The sequence below is a fragment of the Vombatus ursinus genome, unplaced genomic scaffold, assembly GCF_900497805.2.
Source record: "Vombatus ursinus unplaced genomic scaffold, bare-nosed wombat genome assembly UNPS02014811.1, whole genome shotgun sequence".
Lineage (NCBI taxonomy): Eukaryota > Metazoa > Chordata > Mammalia > Diprotodontia > Vombatidae > Vombatus > Vombatus ursinus.
The window spans coordinates 19,942,203-19,964,991 of NW_020954589.1; the positions used below are offsets into that span (position 1 = coordinate 19,942,203).

General features: G+C 41.2%; 1 protein-coding gene across 5 annotated transcripts; it reads right to left on the minus strand.

Annotated features, from left to right (window-relative positions):
- Positions 1 to 9,756: 9,756 nt before the first annotated feature.
- On the minus strand, positions 9,757 to 21,816 carry LOC114053288 (trem-like transcript 4 protein). Of its 5 annotated transcripts, none has more exons than XM_027876223.1 (7): positions 21,613 to 21,796; positions 20,941 to 21,354; positions 18,277 to 18,352; positions 15,535 to 15,570; positions 14,872 to 14,987; positions 13,622 to 13,656; positions 9,757 to 10,219 (listed from the first exon to the last, which is right to left on the minus strand). In XM_027876223.1, exons 1-7 carry the CDS (start codon positions 21,659 to 21,661, stop codon positions 10,073 to 10,075), a joined length of 873 nt encoding a protein of 290 aa, XP_027732024.1. In that variant the 5' UTR covers positions 21,662 to 21,796; the 3' UTR covers positions 9,757 to 10,072. The 5 variants fall into 5 exon arrangements, with proteins under 5 accessions (XP_027732024.1, XP_027732025.1, XP_027732027.1 ...); XM_027876227.1 differs by having other exon boundaries at positions 10,169 to 10,219; positions 14,872 to 14,913; positions 21,613 to 21,816; XM_027876224.1 differs by lacking the exon at positions 15,535 to 15,570.
- Positions 21,817 to 22,789: the final 973 nt, after the last annotated feature.

Consider the following 22,789-nt stretch of genomic DNA (forward strand, 5'->3'; position numbering starts at 1 on the left):
GATAGATAGATAGATAGATAGATAGATAGATAGATAGATAGATAGATGGATAGATAGAGGGCACAGGGTGAGTTGAAGATGAAGGGGTCACATCTGAAGAATAAAATTAAGGGGTGAGAGAGGATTATACTAGTCGAAGGAAAAAGGGAAAGGTAGAACGGGGTAAATTATCTCACAAAAAAACAGATAAGAAAAGGCTCTTACAGTGGAGGGGAACCAGGGGAAGGTGAGAGGAAATGAGTGAATTTTATTCCCATAGGATTTGACTTAAGGAGGGTATAACATACACACTCAATTGGGTGTGGAAATCTGTCTTACCCTACAGGAAAATAGGAGGGGAAGGGGACAAGAGAGTAGGGGAATGATAGAGAGGAAGGCACATTGGGAAAGGGGGTAATCAGAAGCAAATACTTCTGAGGAGGGACAGGGTCAAAAGAAAGAATAGAGTAAATGGGGGGGGCGGGATAGGATTAAGGGAAATAGAGTTAGTTTTTCACAGCATGTCTACTGTGGAAGTGTTTGCATAACTGCACATGTATAGCCTATATTGAGTTGCTTGCCTTTTCAATGAGGGTGGGTGGGGAAGGAGGAAGGGAGAAAATTTGGAACCCAAAGTTTTAAAAACACATGTTTAAAAAAAGTGTTTTCACATGCAACTGGGAAATAAGAAATACAGGAAATGGGGTACAGAAATCTATCCTGCCCTACAGGAAAATAGAAGGGGAAGGGGGGAGAGATAGCAGGGAAAGCAGACCAGGGGAAGGGGTATTCAGAATGCATGCCATCTTGGGGTGGGGGGAGGGGAGAGACGGGGTAAAAATTTGGAACTCAAAATCTTGTGGAAGTAAATGTTGAAAACTAAAAATAAAAAAGAAAAGAATTTAATTACTTACCATTAGATGAGCTTTGACAAAGGAATATTTACTTCAAAGATTTAGGAAGAACAATTATTCAAACATTTCCCTCCAGCACCTTGGGGGCACAACCTTCCAACTTCCTTGGAAGAGAAAGGTAGAAATAGCCTCACAGTTTAGCTCAGTTTTTACACATTAGTCCCATCAAGTTCAAGTCCAAAGTCCGTTTGGGCTAGCTTCTCGCATCCTTGCACTCTGTACCCTTGCACCCCCACCCCAGGCCTTGTTCTCAGTTTGGAGATTCCAGTTCCTGCACCTGGAACAAAAAAGAATGAAAGAAAAACTCCAAACTCCAGGCCCATTTGTTGAGACCATATGACCCAAGAGGGGGTAGGGGGTGGAGATGAGGAGGCCTCTCAAGCCTTCTCCCATTTACTGCGTGGGATCACTTGCTTTTGGAGGGGAATTCTTCACCTTCAGATGCAAATTTAGGAAAAGCCCTGAGTGTTCTCAGTAAGGCTGTTTCAATGCTATTGACAGAACCAACTACGCAGTCAGTGAAAAAAGGCTCTTCCTAACCACTTAGTAGTCAAACAGAGAATGCCCAAGTATGTATCAATTAAGCAGGTCCCCAGCATATTCCTTCTGGGTGATACCATCTTAGGTGGACCTGAGTTCAAATCTAATCTCAGACCAGATACTTGACACTTACTAGCTGTGTGACCCCAGGCAAGTCACTTAACCCCAAATGCCTTACAATAAATAAATATTTTTTTTTAAATTGCTAAGAGTATTGAGCCTTAGAAATTAAAATTTTACCATTAGTGATTATGAATCCAGCTCTGATTTTCCTGACCTGTGCCAATTCACACCTCCTCAGGCAACCTAGTGGTTCTGTTCTTATGGGCTCAACACATTGGCCCTAGACTTAGTGAGGATATCCAATTGGCTTTAACCCTACTACAAGTCAGAGCTCTTGAACTCAAGTAACTCACCAGCCTCAGCCTTGTGTCATTAATTAGCTTTAATTTCTTTCTGGAAACAAAGGCCCATTTTTAATTAAGGTTATTTCAGTGATAATGTTTTGCAATGAGTTCTGGGGAGGAAAAAATCCCACAATTTCTGAAGAACTGAAACTGAAAGCCACCCAAAGGGAAATGAAGAAGTACATGGTGGGCATGAGTAGGCTGCATCATGAACAAACAAGTATTGGGCAAAAGAAGTGGTATGAAACATGTTATCCCAGAGATTAAGGAATAGAAAAGAAAGTGGGTCGGTCATGTGACAAGAATGAAGAATAACAAATGGACAACCCACGTACTCTGCTGATGAGGACAAAACACTGGGGATCCTAAAAGTCCTCCAGAATGTTGTGATGTGGATACAAACGGTGCCCCGAAAGCTAAAAGAATATTGAGAGCTACTTTTGTAGGACCCCGAGGGGATTTGAGGCTCATTCTGTAACCCATTCTGTACTTGGAGATACTGCCAATTGAGAGCTTCTCGAGTTCTTTTCCCCTTATCTTGAAATACCATACAACTTGTACCAAAAGAGTTGTTTTTATCTCCCTTATCCTCTGTTCCCTGTCCTGTCATTTATCTTCCCCATCCTGTGTCATGACAATTTTTCCTTACCTTGTAAGCCCTAATCTTAAACTCCCCATAAGAAACCCTAAAATTACATCATTATCCTACAGGCTGTATAGCTTTCTGTCTATATAAGCCTGTTTTCCCACTGTATCAGGACCTTTGTTTAGTTCCTTGCTAACCTCAGGCCCATGAAGCTTTCTTGAAATAAAGCTCCCAATGGCTACAGAGAAGGTCTAAAGGAATTCTTTCACACCTGAACCAGCTCTCCCAACTCTAAACCTCAACATAAAATGGTGCCAAAACCTGGGACTCCAAATATTAATTAGACTCTGCTGACCTTCTCCTGGCCACTGGGATAATAGGTAAGTGACTTTTTCTTTGTTCTCTTCCCCAGATCTTTTTTGCTCCTACTGTCTTCCTGGCTGAGAAACCCCTGAAGTGCCTAGACACCCTCAGTAGTGTCCGAACCTCCACTGACTTCTGGGCGGTCAGTGGGACTGTTGACTCTAGTATAACGAAGGGGACTCCCTTGTGCTGGGTCAGTCACATTTTTTTTTCCTCTCCTGTGTCTTGGACAATTGAGAGGTTGCTAGGAGACTGCTAGGATTCAGGTCTTAAGGAAAAGAGCTTAGTGTTCCATTGTAACACAGCCCGACCTCAGTGTAATCTAGAAAAGTAATTTGTGAAGGAGATTTCTAAACAAGACAAGCTTAGTAAGAAATTTGGTCTCCAAAACTTAAAGAAAAGGCACCTTGCTCTGATTGAGCAGACTTTTATTCCCCTTGTACTCTGGTTTGCACTGTTTTCCTTCCCTGCCCCCATAGGATGTTGGGGAGGCTGGAGTCTGGGGGATCTGAGTTCAAATCTGATCTCAGACCAGATACTTGACACTTACTAGCTGTGTGACCCTAGGCAAGTCACTTAACCCCAATTGCCTTACAATAAATAAATACAATTTTAAAAAAATTGCTAAGAGTATTGGGCCTTAGAAATTAAAATTTTACCATTAGTGATTATGAATCCAGCTCTGATTTGCTCATCCAACTAAATTAAGTTCACCTGATTGATAATTAACTGGTTCTGTTTCAAACTTTAAATACATGATAATTGCTTGTGGTATGGTTATATTTCTAAATTTTCTTATATTGTATAATTTGATTAAGACTTGTATCACCTGTGTGGTTAGAAAAGCAATTTCTCTTATAATCTAGATGTTGTTAGATTAAGAATTATACTGTCAGACCCACTCTTTCAAAAAAACTGCTGGGAAAACTGGAAAAGAGTATGGCAGAAACTAGGCATAGACCAAAATCTCACACCATATACCAAAATAAAGTCAAAATGGGTGCATTATTTAGATACAAAGGCTGATACTATAAGCAAACTGAGAGAGCAAGGAATAGTTTACATGTCAGATCTATGGAGAACAGAAGAATGCATAACCAAACAGGGGATAGAGAACATTATGAAAAGCAAAATAGATAATTTTGATTACATTAAATTGAAAAGTCTTTGTACAAACAAAGCCAATGGAACTAAGATTAGAAGGAAGGTAGAAAACTAGGAAAGAATTTTTACAACCAGTCTCTCTGATAAGGGCCTCATTTCTAAAATATATAGAGAATTAAGTCAAATTTATAAGAATACAAGCCATTCCCCAATTGATAAGTGGTCAAAGGATATGAACAGACAGTTCTCAGATGAAGAAATTAAAGCCATATATAGTCATATGAAAAAATGCTCTAAATCACTATTGATTTGAGAAATGCAAATCAAAACTACTCTGAGGTACCACATCACACTTATCAGAATGGCCAACATGACAAAACAGGAAAATGATAAATGTTGGAGAAGATGTGAGAAAATTGGAATACTAGTGCATTGGTGGTGGAGTTGTGAAATGATCCAACCATTTTGGAGAGCAATTTGGAACTATACCCAAAGGGCTATAAAAATGTGCATACCCTTTGACCCAGCAATAGCACTTCTAGGGCTATATCCCAAAGAGATCACACAAATGGGAAAAGGACCTACGTGTACAAAAATATTCATAGCAGCTCTTTTTGTGGTGGCAAAGCATTGGAAATTGAGAGGATGCCTATCAATTGGGGAATGGCTGAGCAAGTTGTGGTATATGAATGTAATGGAATACTATTGTGCTATAAGAAATGCTGAACAGGCTGACTTCAGAAAAACCTGGAAAGACTTGTATGGTCTGATGCTGAGTGAAGTGAGCAGAACCAAGAGAACGTTGTACACAGCAACAGCCACATTGTGTGATGACTAATATTGATAAACTTAACCCTTCCTGGCAATATGAGGATCTAAGACATCTCCAGAGGCCTTGTGATGGAAAATGCTATCCATATCCAAAGAAAGAACTATGGAAGTCGAATTGTTATTTTTTTTCTCTTCTGTTGAGTTTTGTTTCCTGTTTCTGATGGTTCCTCCTATTGGTTTTAATTTCTACTTACAACATCACTAATGTGAAAATATGTTTAATATGAACGTAAATGTATAGCCTATATCAGATTGTGTGCCGTCTTGGGGAGGTTGGTGGGGAGGAAGGGGGAGAAAAATTTTAAACTCAAAAGCATATGGAAGTGATTATTGATAAATAAAAATAAATTAATAAAAAAAAGAATTATACTGTCAGATTATGAGGTTGTTAACTAAAACAGGGATTTTTAGAACCATCTAGTCATAAATTCTTATCAACCCTGTGCAAAGTCTTCTATAGTGGAATTCCTACTGAGTAAATTTTTAAAGGTCTGGTAAACTTTGTTATTGTGATAAAGATAATTTAATTGGGCATGTTCTGGCCTTAGAAAAAACTGAACTTCCCCAGGTAAACACCTTTTGGTACTTAGTAATTTGTGATTATTGAGAATTTTGGTTTTATGGCACCTTGGAGATTTGTGATACTTAAAAGACATTTTATACCAACTTGGTTTTGATAAATTCCTGTCTTTAAGGTTTCCAGCTAATTTACTTCATGCAAGTTTAGTGATCATTACTTTTAACATTAGGATAATGTTTTTCTTTTAAGAAAGGGAAATACTTTTTACAAAGAAATGTTTTGCAAAACCTTTTTGTGTGATTTTTAGAAGGCCTACTAAATTTCCATTTGCAAGCTAATTTGTTGCAATAATTTGGTACTGATAACAATTATATCCAAATCTACTGTAACTTTTCCAAATTTCATTCCTAGGTTTGTTGTGTCCTTGGATATGCCTTAAATGGATGCTTTCAGAGAAACAGTCAATGGTTAATGCTTCAGATACCATAAGAAAGGACATTGGTCTTGTGAATGCAGGTCTGAAAGGTTCAATGCACCACTCTAAGTTTTTAAGGGGTGGACATAGAAGTGAAAAAGGACAGCTAAAACATCTTAGCAGATTTTGGAAGTTTTGAGATTGATTATTAAGGAGTTTTGAAACAACCTCCTTATAATCTTATCACTTCCTTCCCCCACTTCCTCCCCCTGCATCAAGAGTATATCTCAGCCTCAGGTTTTTCTGTTAAGCCCTCTCATGCTAGATACGATTAGGAAAAGAGAGTTTCACCATTTCACCCCCACCTGCAAATTCACTTTCCTCCACCTGGCTAAAGGAAGGACGGGGAGGGGCAGTAGCTAGAGCCTAGAAGGATCTTCCAGCACGAAACTGTGGGGAAGAGTGAAGGAGGATGGGTCAAGGTAAAGAAGCCAGCCAGTCTGTGTCTGCACTTGGTAAGCTAGCTCGTCCTTCTATCAATAACTGTTATATGATCTGGAAATGCAATTGTTGTCATCTGAAGTTTATTGTTTTGTGTTACAGCTAAAACAATTTGGTTATCACTTATGAGAATTGTATTGTTTTAATGCTAAAACCTAAAGTTGATAATTGATTACTGTTTGTGTGTGTGTGTGTGTGTGTGTGCATGTGTGCATATGTGTGTGTATGTGTTTAAAAAAGCAGTCCCCATGGCAAGCCAAAAAACACAGCCCACAGCAGCTCTAAGGAGCTTGTTTGGGTTATAGAGTTCCTAAAGAGTGAACTTGGCTTGCTGAAAATTTGCAAGTATATAGAGATGATCTCTAGTGATTGGCTTTCGCACAAGGACAAGTTTAAATTTGAGATGTGAGTCCTGGTAAATTTTAGATTAGTGAAACTTGTCATCTGGAGTAAAAGCTCATGGGACCATAAAGAATTGTGTTTTGAGTTGTCTGATGGATCATAAAAAATCCATCAATAATCAATAGTCAATAATCCACCATCTGAGAGAAATGCCATAAGCTACTCAGAGAGAATGTGACTGTTACAGGTGGAGGTCTGCATCTGGAAAAGTGGAGAGGAGAATCTTAGCCTCTGCCTGGGATGGGATCCTCCTGGCTCGGTTTCCCCATTGTGTTCCTTTGAAAAAGAATGTTTCCCACCTGACTATTCCTGAGTCCAGCTATGAGGTAGAATTCATACTACATGGTTGGAAAACTGTGATGTTTTATCTAATCATGTCCTTGCTTTTCCTTTTTATGGCAAATTTCTGTAATCTAAGTAAGTGGTTAGTAAAAGATCTGAGTACAGTGTAAGTATGTGAAATCTTGCTGTTTTCAATCTGAATGTGTGACCATCTTGTATCCCAAACAGTTGGGGTAAATTAATACTCCTGCATAGTCATGTGAAAGATTAAATCCCTGGAATAGAACATTCTTTCTGAATGATTTGGGAATAATTAAACAAAGGGGGAAAATGTTGGTGCAACAAAGGTACAGACACAATGTTGAATCATTATCCAACAGACTAAGGCTGGGATACATCTGAGCTACTGTAATAAAGTGTGTGTTTAAGATCTGAGCTATTCAGCCTAAGATTATATTCCTTTCTATTTCTTAAGCAACTTAGTAAATGGATATTTGGCCTAGACATCTGCCTTTTGCTAGATATATGTCTGTAAGGAATAAAGTCCTTAAAATTTTCAAAATGATGTAATAATAATTGGGTATTGGTAAAAACTGATTGCGGGACCTAGCTGTTATTTTATTAATTACTGAAACTAAATCAGAAACATCTTCAGTTTGAGGAAAAGAATTTCAGTGCACTTTTCTTAGAGGGAGGTAACTTATGGAATATTTTTGCATTAATGGAAAAGTCAATTTCATTTAAAGTTTACTACTATTGTGGAAATAATACCTGTTTATACTGTATGTCCTGTGGTACAAACATTTTATTGTAAACAACTTATTGATATATACTGTTTTGGAATTAATTCCTTATGGATCCTCCCAAGTGTTTTATGATAATTTGGAGTATAGTCAGCCTCTTATAAGTAAATTCATTTGTGTAACTATTGAACTCAAGGGTAGAAAGCTTCTACCTGCAAAAGTGTTGTGACTTACATTTACACGTGTAGGGCTGGATCCTCAATAGCATCTGATCCTCCTAAAAGAATTAGAATCAGAGTGGAAACTTTTAAGGAAATAACAAGATCAGATAATCCTGTATGTCAAAAGCAAATAACAGCATCATGGAGCTCTTGGTTTCTTTCTTTGTTTTCCTCTTTCCTGACACATTTTTAATGCTCATTCTATTTGGGCCCTGCATATTGAACTTGTTAGTCAGATGTGTGTCTCCTAGACTATTGGCTGTCCACCTACAGATGGTCACACAACAAGGATACCTGTTCCACACTTTCCTCATCCCCTGGACATTGCTTCAGCCTCATTTTACTCCCCTCCCCACCCCTACTCAGGCAGGGACAGCTTCTTTGTCCCTCTCCCAAAAGCTTTTGAGTGAATGGTGAGGCAGACAGGAGTGCTTGAGGCAGATGGAGCAAGAAGGATGCAGGATGTGAGATATGGGATAAGATACAGGGTGTGACCAGCCAGAGGAATGATCAAAGAAGACTATGCATTGAAGCCCCTCACTGTAGACTTATCTGTGTGCTTTCTAGCTATTCTGTGTTCTGGGCCCCACCTTGAACCACTTCTCCTGTTCCTAGCTCACTCTGTGCCTAGGGTTAGGCATGTTTCCCTGGGACTGAAAGTCAAATGCTTTAATTTAAATAGGGAACTCTGTGGGGCAGGGTAGAGTACATGATTACTGGTTGTGTCACCATCATTCCTGGATACTAGCTTACTCCCTATAGCTCTCCCCCTATTTCCAGAAAACCCTGTATGGAATTTATCCTTTAAGCATCAGAACTCTGTACTCAAAGGATACCACTTGGATGCAAGATATCCACTCTAGCCTGATATCTTCCCCTACTTCCTGCTGGGGGTTGTGGTTCCTCTCCCTTCTTTCTCCCATTCTGACTCCTTTACTAATCATTTTACTCATTCTTAAATTTGATCTGTGCTTGTTTAACCTCCTGGTTCACTTTGTGCCTTCTCACCTACAGAAATTCTACCTTCAGCGCTAAGGATACCAGCCCCTACCCTTGGTGTACCTGAGTGGTTTACTTCTTTTTACCCTTGACTCAGCTGGCACCAAATCTGCACCCTCATGCTGACCACCCCTCCTCAACCTTTTCTCAGCCCTTGAAATGGACTCTGCCTCTGTTAAGCAGGAAGAAGCTACTGAAGACAGTGACCTTCACCCCTTTTTTCCAAAAGATTTCTCCTGCCTAGTGGTTGAGGAAATGATGTGGATACAGATGGTGCCCTAAAAGCTAAAAGAATATTGAGTTACTTTCCCAGGCCCCCTGAGGGGGTTTGAGGCTCATTCTGTAGCCCACTCTGTACCTTGAGAGCTTCTCAAGTCCTTTTCCCCTTATCTTCAAATACCATACAACTTGGACCAAAAGAATTACTGTTGTCTCCCTTATCTTGTGTTCCCTATCCTGTCATTTATCTTCCCCATCCTGTGTCATGACAATTTTTCCTTATCTTGTAAGCCCTAATCTTCACCTCCCCAGAAGAAACCCTAAAATTGCAGCACCATCCTACAGACTGTATAGCTTTCTGTCTATATAAGCCTGGTTTTTCTTTCTCTCCCTATATCAGGGCCTTTGTTTAGTTCCTTGCTAACCTCAGACCCATGAAACTTTCATGAAATAAAGCTCCCAATGGTTACAGAGAAGTTCTAAGTGAATTCTTTCACACCTGAACCAGCTCTCCCAACTCTAAACCTCATCAGTTGGGTTGACTCCCCATAGAGAACTTTCTGGACAAGAAGGATATGATTCACATAGGATGAAAGGTCACGGATGAGTTGCTATCTGCAACAATGGAGAGAACAGTCATATCAATGAGATTCTAAATTCGTAGATACAACTTCTTCCTTCTCCCCAGTGCAAATTTCTTGCCCATCAGAAACACATACTAGGCATAGCATAGAGTTTTGTGCAAGGTAAATGTTTAATACATAAAAAAGGTGTTTTATTCATGCTGGGCTTTTTTACAATGCTACCATTTCTTACTACCCCCCTCAAAAAAATCCTATAGAACCCTCCCTCCCAACAAAGAAATATAGCTAAGCAAAACAAATCTATATATGGTCCTTGTCTAATAACATATTTCTCATTTCCATACATTTTTGTTCTACCACTTCTTTGCTGAAGGAGACATGATTCACCAACATTGCTGATAGTGAACTCTCCTAGTCCCTCCACATTGGATTCTGAGGAGCATTTGATTTGGGCAGCTGACATCAATTCCTTGTTATGGTAGCGTATTCCACAGACTCAATAGGAGTATGAGTTTTGGTATTGATCAGCTCTCTGGGGCTTCTGTTGGACACTATGGCATAATGGATGTCTTCAGCATCCTCATCACTCTCCATCTTCATTGCAGAGCCCTAGAAGCCAGAGGAAGAGAGATAGTATTAAGCTACACTGGGAAGGAAGAAACATTGACATGGTAGGGGGAGGGTGGAAAATGCCTAGTAAGCATCTGTGCGGATGTCACAGACTCAAGTATAGAATGTCTAAGCTAGAAGAGACCTTTGGAATTACCTAGTCTATCTCTCCATTTTATATGTGAGTCAACTGAGGCTCAGACAAGGGAAGTGACTTGTTAAGTTCACACACAAAGTTAGTGGCAGAATAGGAACTAGACTTCAGATGCCCTGACTCCCAGTGATCATTGTAAGCTCCTTGAGGAAAGGGACTGTCTTTTGCCTTTGTTGTATCCCCAGCACTTGGCACAGGGCCTGGGACCTAGTAGGTGGAGAGGAGGATGGGTGCAGTAAAGTTCATTGTTAAAATTTCCAGCATATGCCTCAGAACTAGGGAACACAGATCAAACCTATATTAGGGAATCCAAAATGAGTTACTGTAGTTGTCCTATACAACCTGTTTTTCATTTGGAGGACAGACCAGTTTGTGACAGAGTATGTTTGTCTGTCCCATGATCACAGAAAAGAAAAAGGGGGCCCTTGAAGTGCCCTGCAGCTCTGCCAGTTCATTTTTATAAGCCAGCAGAGAGGGCTGCCTCCTCTGACAAATCTGTCTTCTCCACAGTCCCAACCAGGAAATCACTTTCTAGATAGCTTCAGTTCCTAAAAACCCAATTAGGAGTCAGCTCCAGTCCTCTCAATTTGGCACCAATGGCCATGCCTACATTCTTTGTAGGAAGGCACTCATCACCTGCCCCAAAGGCTCTCTTGCTTGTACTGTGGGCTCATTACATTGATTGAGGAGATCATCACAGGGATTAGGGTATTCCTTGGATCAACACCCCACTCTACCCCACTCCCAATAACAACAAATTTCAAGAGCATTTGGGGGTTTACAAAGCACATCCCTCACAGGAAATCTGTAAGGTAGATAGTACAAGTATTATCCTAATGTTACAGATGAGAAAACTGAAGCTCCATGAGGTTTTATAACCCTAGTGGATTATTCATCTAGGATATGACAGAGATGGAACTAGAACCAGGCCTCATGGTTATGGGTCCATTGCTTTTTCCATTATACTAACCAATCTCTAGTGAATAGCATATTTTTGAAAATAAGAGGGTTTTTTTAATGCATTGATAATTCGTCCCAGTGTTCTGTATTTGTCCTATCTCAAACAATCAATTAATCAACAAACATTTATTAAGTACCTACTATGTATCAGACACTTTGCTAAATAATAGGAGTACAAAAGGAGACAAAATATAGTTCCTGCCCTCAAGAAGCTAACAATCTAGTGTTCCACTTCCTGCATTTAATAAAATTTTCTGACTTGTGGCTTCTTCTGACCCTCTCTGAATAAAGGAGCCTGTAAAGTAGCTGTTCCCCCTGCCTCAATTATTCAGTGCATTGGCAATTCACAATATAATGATCTCTGAATATTTTGGGCCTCTACCAAGTCTGCCTCTGGTGATGTCTCATTGAGGGACAGCAGGTGACTGACCCTGGGATCTCTCAGACTATATTAAGAAAAGACAGGCTCTGATGGTTCCTGTTGATCTGGAAAGATTAAAAAGGAGTATGAGCCTGAAAACAAATGGTGTCTACTGTTCAAGGAATAGCTCAACTAAGTACAGAGAAGTTGATGACCAAAAGATTGTCCACCAGGTAGTGAATTCTTTGGCTGTGGCATCCCATGAAACAAAGATAAAATGAACACATACAGTTGTAACTAGGATGGTATGACCAGGGCGTCATGCCTTAGCAGTCACTGTCTAAGAGGTATGGGAGCATGCTTCTACTCTGAGCTCATTCTAGCATTTTCTACTTAACTCTGTTGGCCCTACATTGAGACATGCCATATTTTGCCTCATAGCTAAGGCACTCTAACCTTCTTTCTGCCCTCACTGTATTTTCTTCCTCTTTTCCTCTCCCTAGAGGTTGTCTTCAAGGCTATACTCAATGGGGTAAACTGTTTCCTATACCTTCTCAACTGCTGCGCAAAGTTCCAATCTATTTCCTAAGGCCCATCTTCTAAGAATTTCTAATCTTCTCCTATGGGCCTCCATGTTTTTTACTTCTTTTTCCTTCTTCATTATATAGAACAGATCTCTGGAAGAGTTTAAGGAAAGGGCTATGATAGGATATGTAGATGATGTAAAAACAAAAGTTATCAATCAAAATTTAATTAAAGATATAAATGGAGTTATAACTAGGTTGAAGTGACTGGGACTTTATATCTGCTTGACAATCTTTCAAGAGGCAGGGGGGCATACTGCCAGGGAACTGGCTCCATCCTCACAGTGCCTGGACCTCTGTGGGTCTTATTGCAAAAGACATCACCTTTCTTACCTTATAGACAAGACACCCTAATCCTGATTCTTCCATGATTTCTCTCTGTCCTCTTCTTTGTGAATTGTCTGCAACATTGTACCCAATAGTTTGAAATTTCTTTTATGCCCCAAACCCCTAATTGTACCACAAGGGTCCAGCCAGCCTCCTGTGGTCCACCTTCTCCATGAATATACCCACTTCTTCCAAATGACCATGGCACCAGAACCTACTATATCCCCTCTTTCTGGGGGGAGTGGGGAAGAGGATTACCATGCCCAGTCAGACTTCACCCAGCTGGGCCAAATTGTCTTCACATCCTTTCTTCCTCCTCTCATGCCCACACTAAAATTTGTCTGTGAGACTACACTTCACATTGCACCTTCCCAGGGTATTGGCTGGGCCAAAACTCTTTGACTTCTCCGACCCTGACAACATTGCCCCAGGCACCAGAATTCCTAGTTATAGCTCTGCATATAAGACTATAACTTTATAAAACTGAAAATCTAGTTTCTCATTTCAAACACAATCATTATAATCTATGACACAAATCCTGCCCTTTCTATTTTGAGAGATCTTTTAGACTAGGACAGATAGATCTGCCCATCTGTGCACTTAGGAGTAGGAAAAGAGAGGAAATTTCATGTCTAGAGACTTCCTGGTAGATGGTCTGAATTATTTTTTGCCTTTGGGCATTGTGTATTATGGTATAAAGTGCATAAGGCAGGGGATTAGGAAGGCTGGACTGGAGTTGACACTTTGTCATTAACTCATAGTGTGATGTTGGTCAACTCTCTTGACCTCTCTGGACCTCAGGTTCTTCCCTTGCAAAATGAGTTGGTTGAACTAGGCAATCTGTTCCTTTCCAGCTCTAAATGATAGGATTTAGAATCTGCTCATGTGAAGAGTAATAAAAACTCCATCCTGCCCCCAGCACAGGGCTGTGGTGTGGGTCAGAAGAGATTACACAGGTGAAAGGTATGAAGTCCTCTGTAGATGCATGCACGTAAAGGATAAGCAGTCTTACTCACCTTTGACTTCTCTCCCTGGGTCTCAGAGTCATCACCTGTCAAAAGAGATACCTTTAGGGGAGTGAACCCCCTACATGGAAGTTAATAAGGGATTACTGTCCCAGCTGCCCAGCTCTGCTCTTAAGCTTAAGGTTTATCACCATGGACAGGGTTCCATTTCTCCATGCCTTATCCTCTTTCCTGCTTCCCCAACACAATTCAAAATGTAGCTATCATGAGTTCCATTCCCATTCTGGGACTTGAAATGGCAAGTTACTGAAGGTTGTTACTGAAGGATTTAAGAGGAACCAATTGGGGAAGATTCCTGGTATATGTATTTGTGCATGCATGTGTATAAACTTCTTAGCCTGGCATTCAAAGCTTTACAGAAACAGATTCCATTCAATCTTTCCAGACTCATCTGCTACTGTTTCCCTTCATTTATTCTATATTCCAGCCAAACTGTACTCTCTCCTCTCTCCATGTCTTCTCTCATGCTGTACTCTACTCTTGGAATAGCATTCACCGGCCCCAGCCCCATCTCCATTTGTAGGGTCTCAAGCCCCAAGTCATGTGTCATGTCCTCATCAGTTTCCTCACCCCTACTCACACCTCATGAACCCAGCTGAAAGCGATCTCTCCTTCCTCACACTTCTCATAGCACTATGACCTGGCCAATTTTGTACTCATCTCACTCTCTCATAAAACACTTAGTCATGTACAAGTTCCCCTGCTCCTTCTCCTTTATTTTGTAAGCTCCTCGGGAGCAATGTCTGTGTCACATCTGTTTTTGTGTTCCCCAGCACCTTACGCTGTCTTGCTCACAGTATGCATTTAACAACTTTTTGTTGAAAAAAATTGAATTGAATGGAGAATTCAGTTGAATTATGGTCAGTGACATGGAGAAAAGGAGGAGAAATATTCATCTCCAAGTATTCATTCAAGGTACATTTGTTGAACACCTACTATGTGCAAGACCCCTTTTGCTGAGAGGATGGGGAGGGAGTTACAAAGATGAATAAAACAAAGTACCTGCCCCCAAGAAGCTCAACTAGGGGAACTGGAACACGTATAGTCGAATGAGATGTGTAATAGAAGAGAGAAATAGAAGGAGATCAGTCGGCAGACTGGTACCATAGTGTTCAAAGGCTATATAGTATCCTGAACTCTCATTAGCTGACCTGAGATCACAATATTAGAGAGGTATGAGATCAGGGAGATTGGGGGCAGAGATGGAATGTATAAAAGGGTTAAGATACCCCATTTCTCACCTTTCCCGGCTTTCTGGTAGATCCTCCTGGTACAAATGATGCCTACAACAAGAAGCACCAATAGGAGCAGACAAGAAAGGACCACACCCAAAATGATGAATTTCTTCTCTGAGGAACTTAGAGGAAGAGAGATACACCAGATATGAGAGAAAGTTGGTGGGGTGGGGAAGAAGTAAACCACCCTGGACACCTGATTTGCTCTGTGCATAATATAATAAAATAGAGGGCATTTTGGCAGTAAGGGTATCCTACCACCTCAGAGGTTTTTGATGCTTAGGACTCAGCAAGAGGGTAATTTAGCAGCTGCACTTTCAGCCAAATATTAGGCTGTCAAATCATATGTAATCACCAACTTTTCCTCCACATTTGAGGATATGGTAAGATAAGGGGTAGAATTAATGTTGTACCTATCACTTGGACTAAGAGGTAAATTTGTATGCTAATTCTCTGTAGCAATTTTCACATGTTCATAGGATACTGGAATCCACCTTAGTGACCATCTTGTCTAATACCTCCAGTTTTCATATGAGTAACTGAGGTCACACAGGAAATTATTTAAAGTGTTGGGACAAGGTTAGCTCCTCTTTAAGGAGGATTGGACTTAATCTTGTTTATATCTCTGCCCATCTAGAAAATGATAACAATGAAATCTATAACACCTACCTTTGACCAGGTGGTGCAGTGGATAAAGCCCTGTGCCTGAAATGAGAAGACTTGAGTTCAAATCCAGTCTCAGACACTTACTAGCTGTGTGACCCTGGGCAAGTCACTTAAATTCTGTTTGCCTCAGTTTTCTCATCTATAAAATGGAGATCATAATAGAATCTACCTCCCAGGGGATTTGTGGGGATCAAATGAAATGATAAATGTAAAAGGCTTAGCATAGTGCCTAGCATATAGTAAACCTTGGATTTAATCTTGTTTTTATTTTTGCCCATCTAGAAAATAACAATGAAATCTATATATAATACCTCTCACCAGGTAGTGCAGTGGATAAAGTGCTAAGCCTGAAATGAGAAGACCTGAATTCAAATCCAGCCTCAGACACTAGCTGGGTGAGCCTGGGCAAGTCACTTAAACTCTGTTTGCCTCAGTTTCCTCATCTATAAAATGGGGATCATAATAGCATCTACCTCCCAGGAGTTTTGTGGGGATCAAATGAGATGATAATTATAAAGGTCTTAGCATAGTACCTGGGACATAGCAAATACTATACAAATGTTAGCTATTATTATTATTGTTGTTATAATAATACACCATGTGATGTGATACCAAAAGCACTGGCCTGACAGGCAAGCGATCTGGTCTCTGAAATTGTTTTTTCTACTAACTCCTAGAGACTAGGTTAGCTCCTTGGTAAGGTGTAAGACCTTGGATTTAATCTTGTTTTTAACCTTTGCCCATCTAGAAAGTGATAAAAATGAAATCCATATATAACACTTAGCTCTCACCAGGTGGTAGAATGGATAAAGTGCCAGGCCTAAAATGAGACGACCTGAGTACAAATCCAGCCTCAGACACTTACTAGCTGTGTGACCCTGGGCAAGTCATTTGAGGATGTGCTAAGAGGAGCAGACTGCACTAAGGTTCACTTGTATACTCTCTGATTCTCTATAACAATTGTCACCTTCATAAGCACATAGGATACCTGAAAAATACTTTGGAGATCATCTTGTCTAATACCTCCATTTTACATATGAGGAAACTGAGGTCACAGCAAATTTTTGAAGTGTTAAGTCTAGGCTGGCTCCTCTATAAGGTATAAGGTCTTGGATTTAATCTTGTTTTTACCTTTGTGCATCTAGAAAATTCTAACAATGAAATCTATAACACTTCTCTCTAGGTGGTAGAGTGGATATAGTGCAGAACCTGGAATTAGAAAGACCTGAGTTCAAATACAGCCTTAGACGCTTCCTAGCTATATGACTTGGGCAAGTCACTTAAACTTTGTCTGCCTTAGTTTCCCAGTCTGTACAACAGAGACAATAATTGCACTTATTTGCCAGGGTTGTTGTGAGGATCAAATGAGATAATACTGATAATAGCTATTATTATTGTTTACTGTCCCCTCTAGACACTTTTCCTTCATAGTGATTGCTCAAGAAATGTCAAGCTCTTGGATTTCAATGAAGTTTGTTTAGCCAAGGTTTAATAGGAACACAATTCTATGAAAGGATCATGAATTTTAGAGATCTTAGGCATGATACAGCCCAGCTCCCTCATTTCATGGATAAGGAAACTGAGCCCCAGAGGGAGGCAAATGCTGAGAGAATATAGAATAAAGGGAACCTGGAACAGTGTCCCCAGGAGCGAAGAAGGCTTTGGATCTGCTTTCCTGGATCCCAGGATTTAGAGCTAGATAAGGCCTCATATGTCATTAAATCCAACAATTTTATTTTATAGATGGGAAACTGAGGCTGAAAGACAGAAATGATTTACCCATGTTCACACAGGCAAAGATGAAGCAATGCAGAAATTAAAATTCAGACCATCTCTTGAATGCCATGGTCTTGATAGGTTCTAGGGTTTGTCCATTCCATGGGGCCATGTTGATGTGTTTCTCATTTAGTGGTTTGAGAACTCCTTGGGAATTCAAGATGATAGTCCAAGAAGTTAGTGCTAAAATTTTTTAAATGGTCCCTCTAGCAGTAAACAATTGCAGATTATGAGTACTATGTTAAATTACTCTAGGATTTCACAACACATTTTTGTTGTTGATGTTGTTGAAAGGGGTTCACAGAACAAAAAAAAAGGTGGGAACCACTGAGGTAGAGAGATAAAGAGTGGTATGAGGACACTGAAAGCCAGGTAGGCACAAGATAGAGTATAGTTTCTGAAGGCAAAATTGTTAAGTACAGAAAATTTGCCTTTGGTAACCCTACTCTCCTTCTCCTTGTACACTGTCTTGTACTTTCCATCAGCTCATCTTTTGCCAAGATTTGGCATATTGAAGTTGGGGAAATATCAAGCCTCCTTGTGACAAGCAGGTAGTGTAGGGGCTCCCCAGCTTGGCCAAGAGTGAAGCTCTTTTGTCCCAGGTGGTTAACTAGTGACCAGCTCCTCAGCTCACCTGACTCTGGTCTGTCTGTAATATCTCTCAAGATTAGGAAGCATGATATGCAGATAGTTGAAGGAGAAATAGGGAGAGGAACTTTCTGCTTCAAACCAACCACATTGGACAATGGGCTAGGGCTAAAGGATATCAGATCTTGGGCCATGGTAAGCTTAAATTTGAGAGAAAAAACATTAAGTGAATTTATGCTAGGCCTGCTGCAGCCCTGGGCTCCCCATGGAAAAGGTCAGTGAATCTTGGAACAATCCAGTGCATACTAAGTTTTGGAGAAGTTTAGGTGCAATGCATAGACTTCTGGGACAGAAAAGGAAGTTTTTGGAAAGTAGAGGTACCTGTTGTTGGCGGCCTGATTGTTGGAAGTGACCCCTGCGGTAGTTTGTATCCCTTTTGTGGAGCTCTGTGTTTGAACTGAGAAAAGAAATAGAGAGAAACGTGTGAACTTGGCACCTGCTGATACTCCCCAGTTGCTGCCAGCACAGGAATGCTGGCCTTGTAAGGGAATGGCACGTTAAAAAGTACAATGCCTAGTGTGAATATAATTTATGATATATCTTATGGTGCTGTGTCAGATACCATTCCTCATACAATCTACAGGATTCTATCCTATAGTTCCTGCTGTAGTCATGTGTGAGGCACCTCAGGGGTCCCTCCTCTGCCAGGTCATTAACAACATGGTACAGAATGTCATATAGGCTATTCTTTCCTCAGGAGATGGCTAGAGCTATCGTAACATGAAGACAAAATAAAGCTGCGTCTTCTCCTGTTCTAGCTCCAGGTGTGCCACTGAAGCCTCCTATATAGAAGGGATGCAGAGACTGCAGGAATAAAAGGAGCAAAGCAAATTTGTGTTTGTTTACAGTTATTTGTGGGAGAATGTATGTACATGTGTGTATATGTGTGATTCAGCGCATGTCTGTGTGTATGTATGTGACACCCTGGGTCTCCATGATTTCCAGGAGTAACTTCTTACCAGGCTTGGGAAAAGGTCATTTACCTTCCCCGGGGACAGGAGATCTAACACAGGCAGCTACATGGTGCAGTGGGTAGAGTATGGGGCTTAGAGACCCAAGTTCAAATCTGGCCTTAGACACTTACTAGCCATAGCAAGTCACTTAACCTCTATGTTGAATTACTTTGTATTATAAAATCCAGTGACTTTTTCTCAACCCTCATTCTCCTTGACCTCTCTGTAGCCTTTGACACTACTAGTCACTCTCTTTTCCTTGGTACTCTCTCTTCTCTAGGTTTTCATGACCCTGCTCTCTCCTTACCTATCTGACCATCCCATCTCAATCGCCTTTGCTGGAGATGACCTAGATGCTCCTCATCTAGGTCATGCCTTTTTACCCTAGGTGTCTTTCAGAGGCCCTCTTCTCTTCTTCTCTACTACTTCACTTGGTGATCTCATCAGCTGTCATGGATTGGATCATTTTATTTATGCTATTGATTCTCAAATTTATCTTTCCTACCTTAACCTCTCTGCTGACCTCCAGTCTCACGTCTACTGCCTTTCAAACATCTCAAATTGGTTGTCCAGTGAACATCTTAAACTCAGCATGTCAAAAACTTAACTCATTATCTTTCCTCTTAAACTCTTCCCACATCCAAATTTTCCCATTACTGACTAAAGCAACATAATCCTTCCAGTCTTCCAGGATCAGTCATCTTTGAATCCTCACTGTGTCTTTGTTGCTAAGGCTTGTTGATTTCACCTTTGCAACATTTCTCAAATGTGATCCCTTCTCTCCTCTGATCCTGCCACCATCTTGGTGCAGATCCTTATTCCCTCACTCTTTGGCTACTGTAATAGCCTTCTGGTGGATCTGTCTACTCCTTCTCTTTGCCACTCCAATCCATCCTCCATTCAGCTACCAGAGTGGCTGAACACAGATCCAACTATATCACTGCTCTACTCAGTAAACTCCAGTCGCTCCCTATTGCCTTCAGGAGTAAATACAAAATTCTTAGTTTGGTGGCCTAGTCCCTGTACCACCTTTCCAGTCTTTTCACACCTTACACCCCAACAGATGCTCTTGGATTCAGTGAAACTGGACTCCTTTCTTTTCTTCAAACAAGATACTCTATCTCTTGGCTCCAGGCATTTTCTCTGGCTGTCTCCCATGCCTGGAATGCTCTCTCTCCCTTGTTATCTCTGCTCCCTGGCTTCCTTCAAGTCCCAACCAAAATTCCACCTTCTACAGGAAACCTTTCCCAACCCCATTGCCTTCCCTCTGTTAATTATTTCCTATTTATCCTGTATATAACTTGTTTGTACATATTTGTTTGCTTTTTGTCTTCCCCATCAGATTGTGAGATCCTTAAGGATAGGTAGAATCTTTTGCTTCTTTTTGTATCTATAGCACTTAGTGTTAGGGGCCTGGCACATAGTAGGAGCTTAAGAAATGTTTATTGACTGACTTTGTGCCTGAGTTTCCTCACCTGTAAAATAGGGATAATAATAACACTTACCTCCCAAGGTTGTTTGGAGAATAAAATGAGATAATATCTATAAAGTGCTCAGCACAATGCCTGGCATATAGTAGGTGCTTAATAAATGCTTGTTCTTTATTCTTAACTCAGCTTAGAGCAAGGGTTCTTAACCTGGGGTCCAATGACTCCCAAGGGGTCCATGGATAGATCTCAAGTGAATTTGGATGCAGAGAAAAAACATTTATTTTCACTAACCTCATACTGAAATTCAACATTCCCTTCAATTATTTAAAAACATTATTCTGAGGTGGGATCTATAGGCTTCACTAGACTGCCAAAAGGTCAATGACACAGAGAAAGTCAAGAACCCCTGACTAAAGAATGAGTGTGGGGAGTGGGGAAGAGCTGAGGGGAATGAGGGAGGGGAGAAAAAGGGGGAACTAGAAAGGATGAAGGTCTATCTGGAGATGCTGAGGAGGCCCACTGTCCCCTCGGAAGGGCCTTCACTTAAATATGTGATTAACAAACGTGTTTAATTGAACAGGCTCTACTTGGAAGGGACTTACCTGGGGACACCACTAGGTGGAATCTCCTGAAGACTTCTTTCCTCTTATCAGGTTCTTCAGGCATCACACACTCATAGTCACCTGAATCCTTTACTCTGAGACTGAACTTTGTGATAGTGATGGTGATAATGCCACTATTATTATCATAAGCGGACAAATATTCATTGCCTGCCACGGAAAAGTTGGAGCTTGTTTCTAAGCGTGGTATGCCACACTCGTCTCCATTCTCTTGCTTTTTACACCAAGACATCCATCTATGTTCATGCTCCTGGGACTCGTAGGAGCAGTTCACACTGAACGTCTCCCCTTCCAGTCGTCTGTACTCTTCCTCAGCCTGTTCTGGTCTCCTGTAGTCTGGAGACCTCGGTCTCAACTCCTGGTACTGGAGCTCAGCCCAAGTCCTCCCTGGCTTGCCTAGGGAACAAGAAGATGAGTGATCTCCTCAGAGAGCAGCCTCCTCTGCCCTCCCATAGACAGAATATGCCCTAAAGAGGCAGCTTAGAGAGTCTCTCTTCCTTCTCTGCCCCTGGACACCCCATGGTGTCCAGCCCTTTCCCCCTCCTGAGCCTTCTCTCCCGTCCCTTCCCTATTTCTCATTACCATTCACCCTCCCTCAGCCCTTTCCTCCTCATGCTCAGCTCTCTCCTCTCCCCCACCCCATCCTCACCCCACCTGAGTTTCCTAGTGACAGCAGCAGCAGCAATAGGATTTCTGGGGCCATGCTGGTCCTCTCTTGTTACTCAAAATGAGACGACACAGGGAGCTGTCAACCCTCCACCTGGCCCCCAGGGAGATGGTAGGAGGGGCAGGGCCCTGGTACTGTTCTTCCTCCTTCTGAGCTTCTATGAAGGAAGAAGAACTAATGTGGGGGACAGGGGGAAGGGCCCTGAGAGGGCAAGTAAAGGGCAGCAGAAGGAAACACAGAGCTCAGAGCAGAAGGGCAGGAGAGCCTTTCCACAACGGTTCTCACCCACTCAGATTGATGCTAAACAAATATGACTTTTTCACATACCCACACTATAGGAACTGCTAGTAGATTTTGCTCCTCCCTCCGAATTTTGGAAATGAAAATGTCACTTGTCAGATCTCTAAGCCTTAATGTGGTTTCAGAGTCCCTCCCACTGAACAACTAAAACCCTAGGAGGATGTGGCTGTTATATGTCTTAGCTCATCCACCTTCTCTTCTCATACCACAATATCTCTAATATGTGGACACCCAGGGTGGCAGGGGAGGGGATACAAGGTCTATAGCTTGGGGTTGAAGTTCCGGCAGTTCTTGGGTTCCTCGGACTGAAGTGCTTCCTGTGAGATGCATGACCTCAGACCCTTAGCACAGTCTGGGAGGGTGGGGGATGAGAGAAGCACCAAGGAGCACCTTCTTACCACCACCTGCCCTTTTCTCTGAGTCTTTTCCTATGGCTAAGAAGCACCAAAGATACATTGATATCTCCCACTTTCTTTTCTAGGACATAGACAGCAGAAACTTTGAAAGTCATCAGTTGGACTGCTTCATTTTATATCTGAGGAAAGCAAGGCCCAGCAAGGAAAAGTTACCTATCCACAATAATATAAATCAGAACCTTGCTTCTGATATTTCTAGGTTCACACCCAGCATAGTTTGTCTAGTCTCAAGGGACAGATTTGCCTGAAGGAGGCAGGGAAGAAGGAACAGATCAGCATAGGATGGATAGTCTTAGGAAATGGTTAAAGATGCTCCCCTGGTCCCCCAGGTTATTTAAGTGGGTGGTGGATAAAGCTAGGACTTCCTCCTAAGGATTCTATGTGTTCATAGAATCTAAAATGTTGTTAAAAAGGCTAGACTTGGACTCAGCATACCTAACTTCAAACC

Coding starts and splice junctions, on each gene's coding strand:
- LOC114053288 (XM_027876223.1), bottom strand. CDS start 21,661: ATGGCCCCAGAAATCCTATTGCTGCTGCTGCTGTCACTAGGAAACTCA. Junction 15,571..18,276: donor AATCAGGCCGCCAACAACAG/GTACCTCTACTT, acceptor TTCTCATTTCAG/GCACAGGGCTTTATCCACTG. Junction 10,220..13,621: donor CCCAGGGAGAGAAGTCAAAG/GTGAGTAAGACT, acceptor TCTGGCTTCTAG/GGCTCTGCAATGAAGATGGA.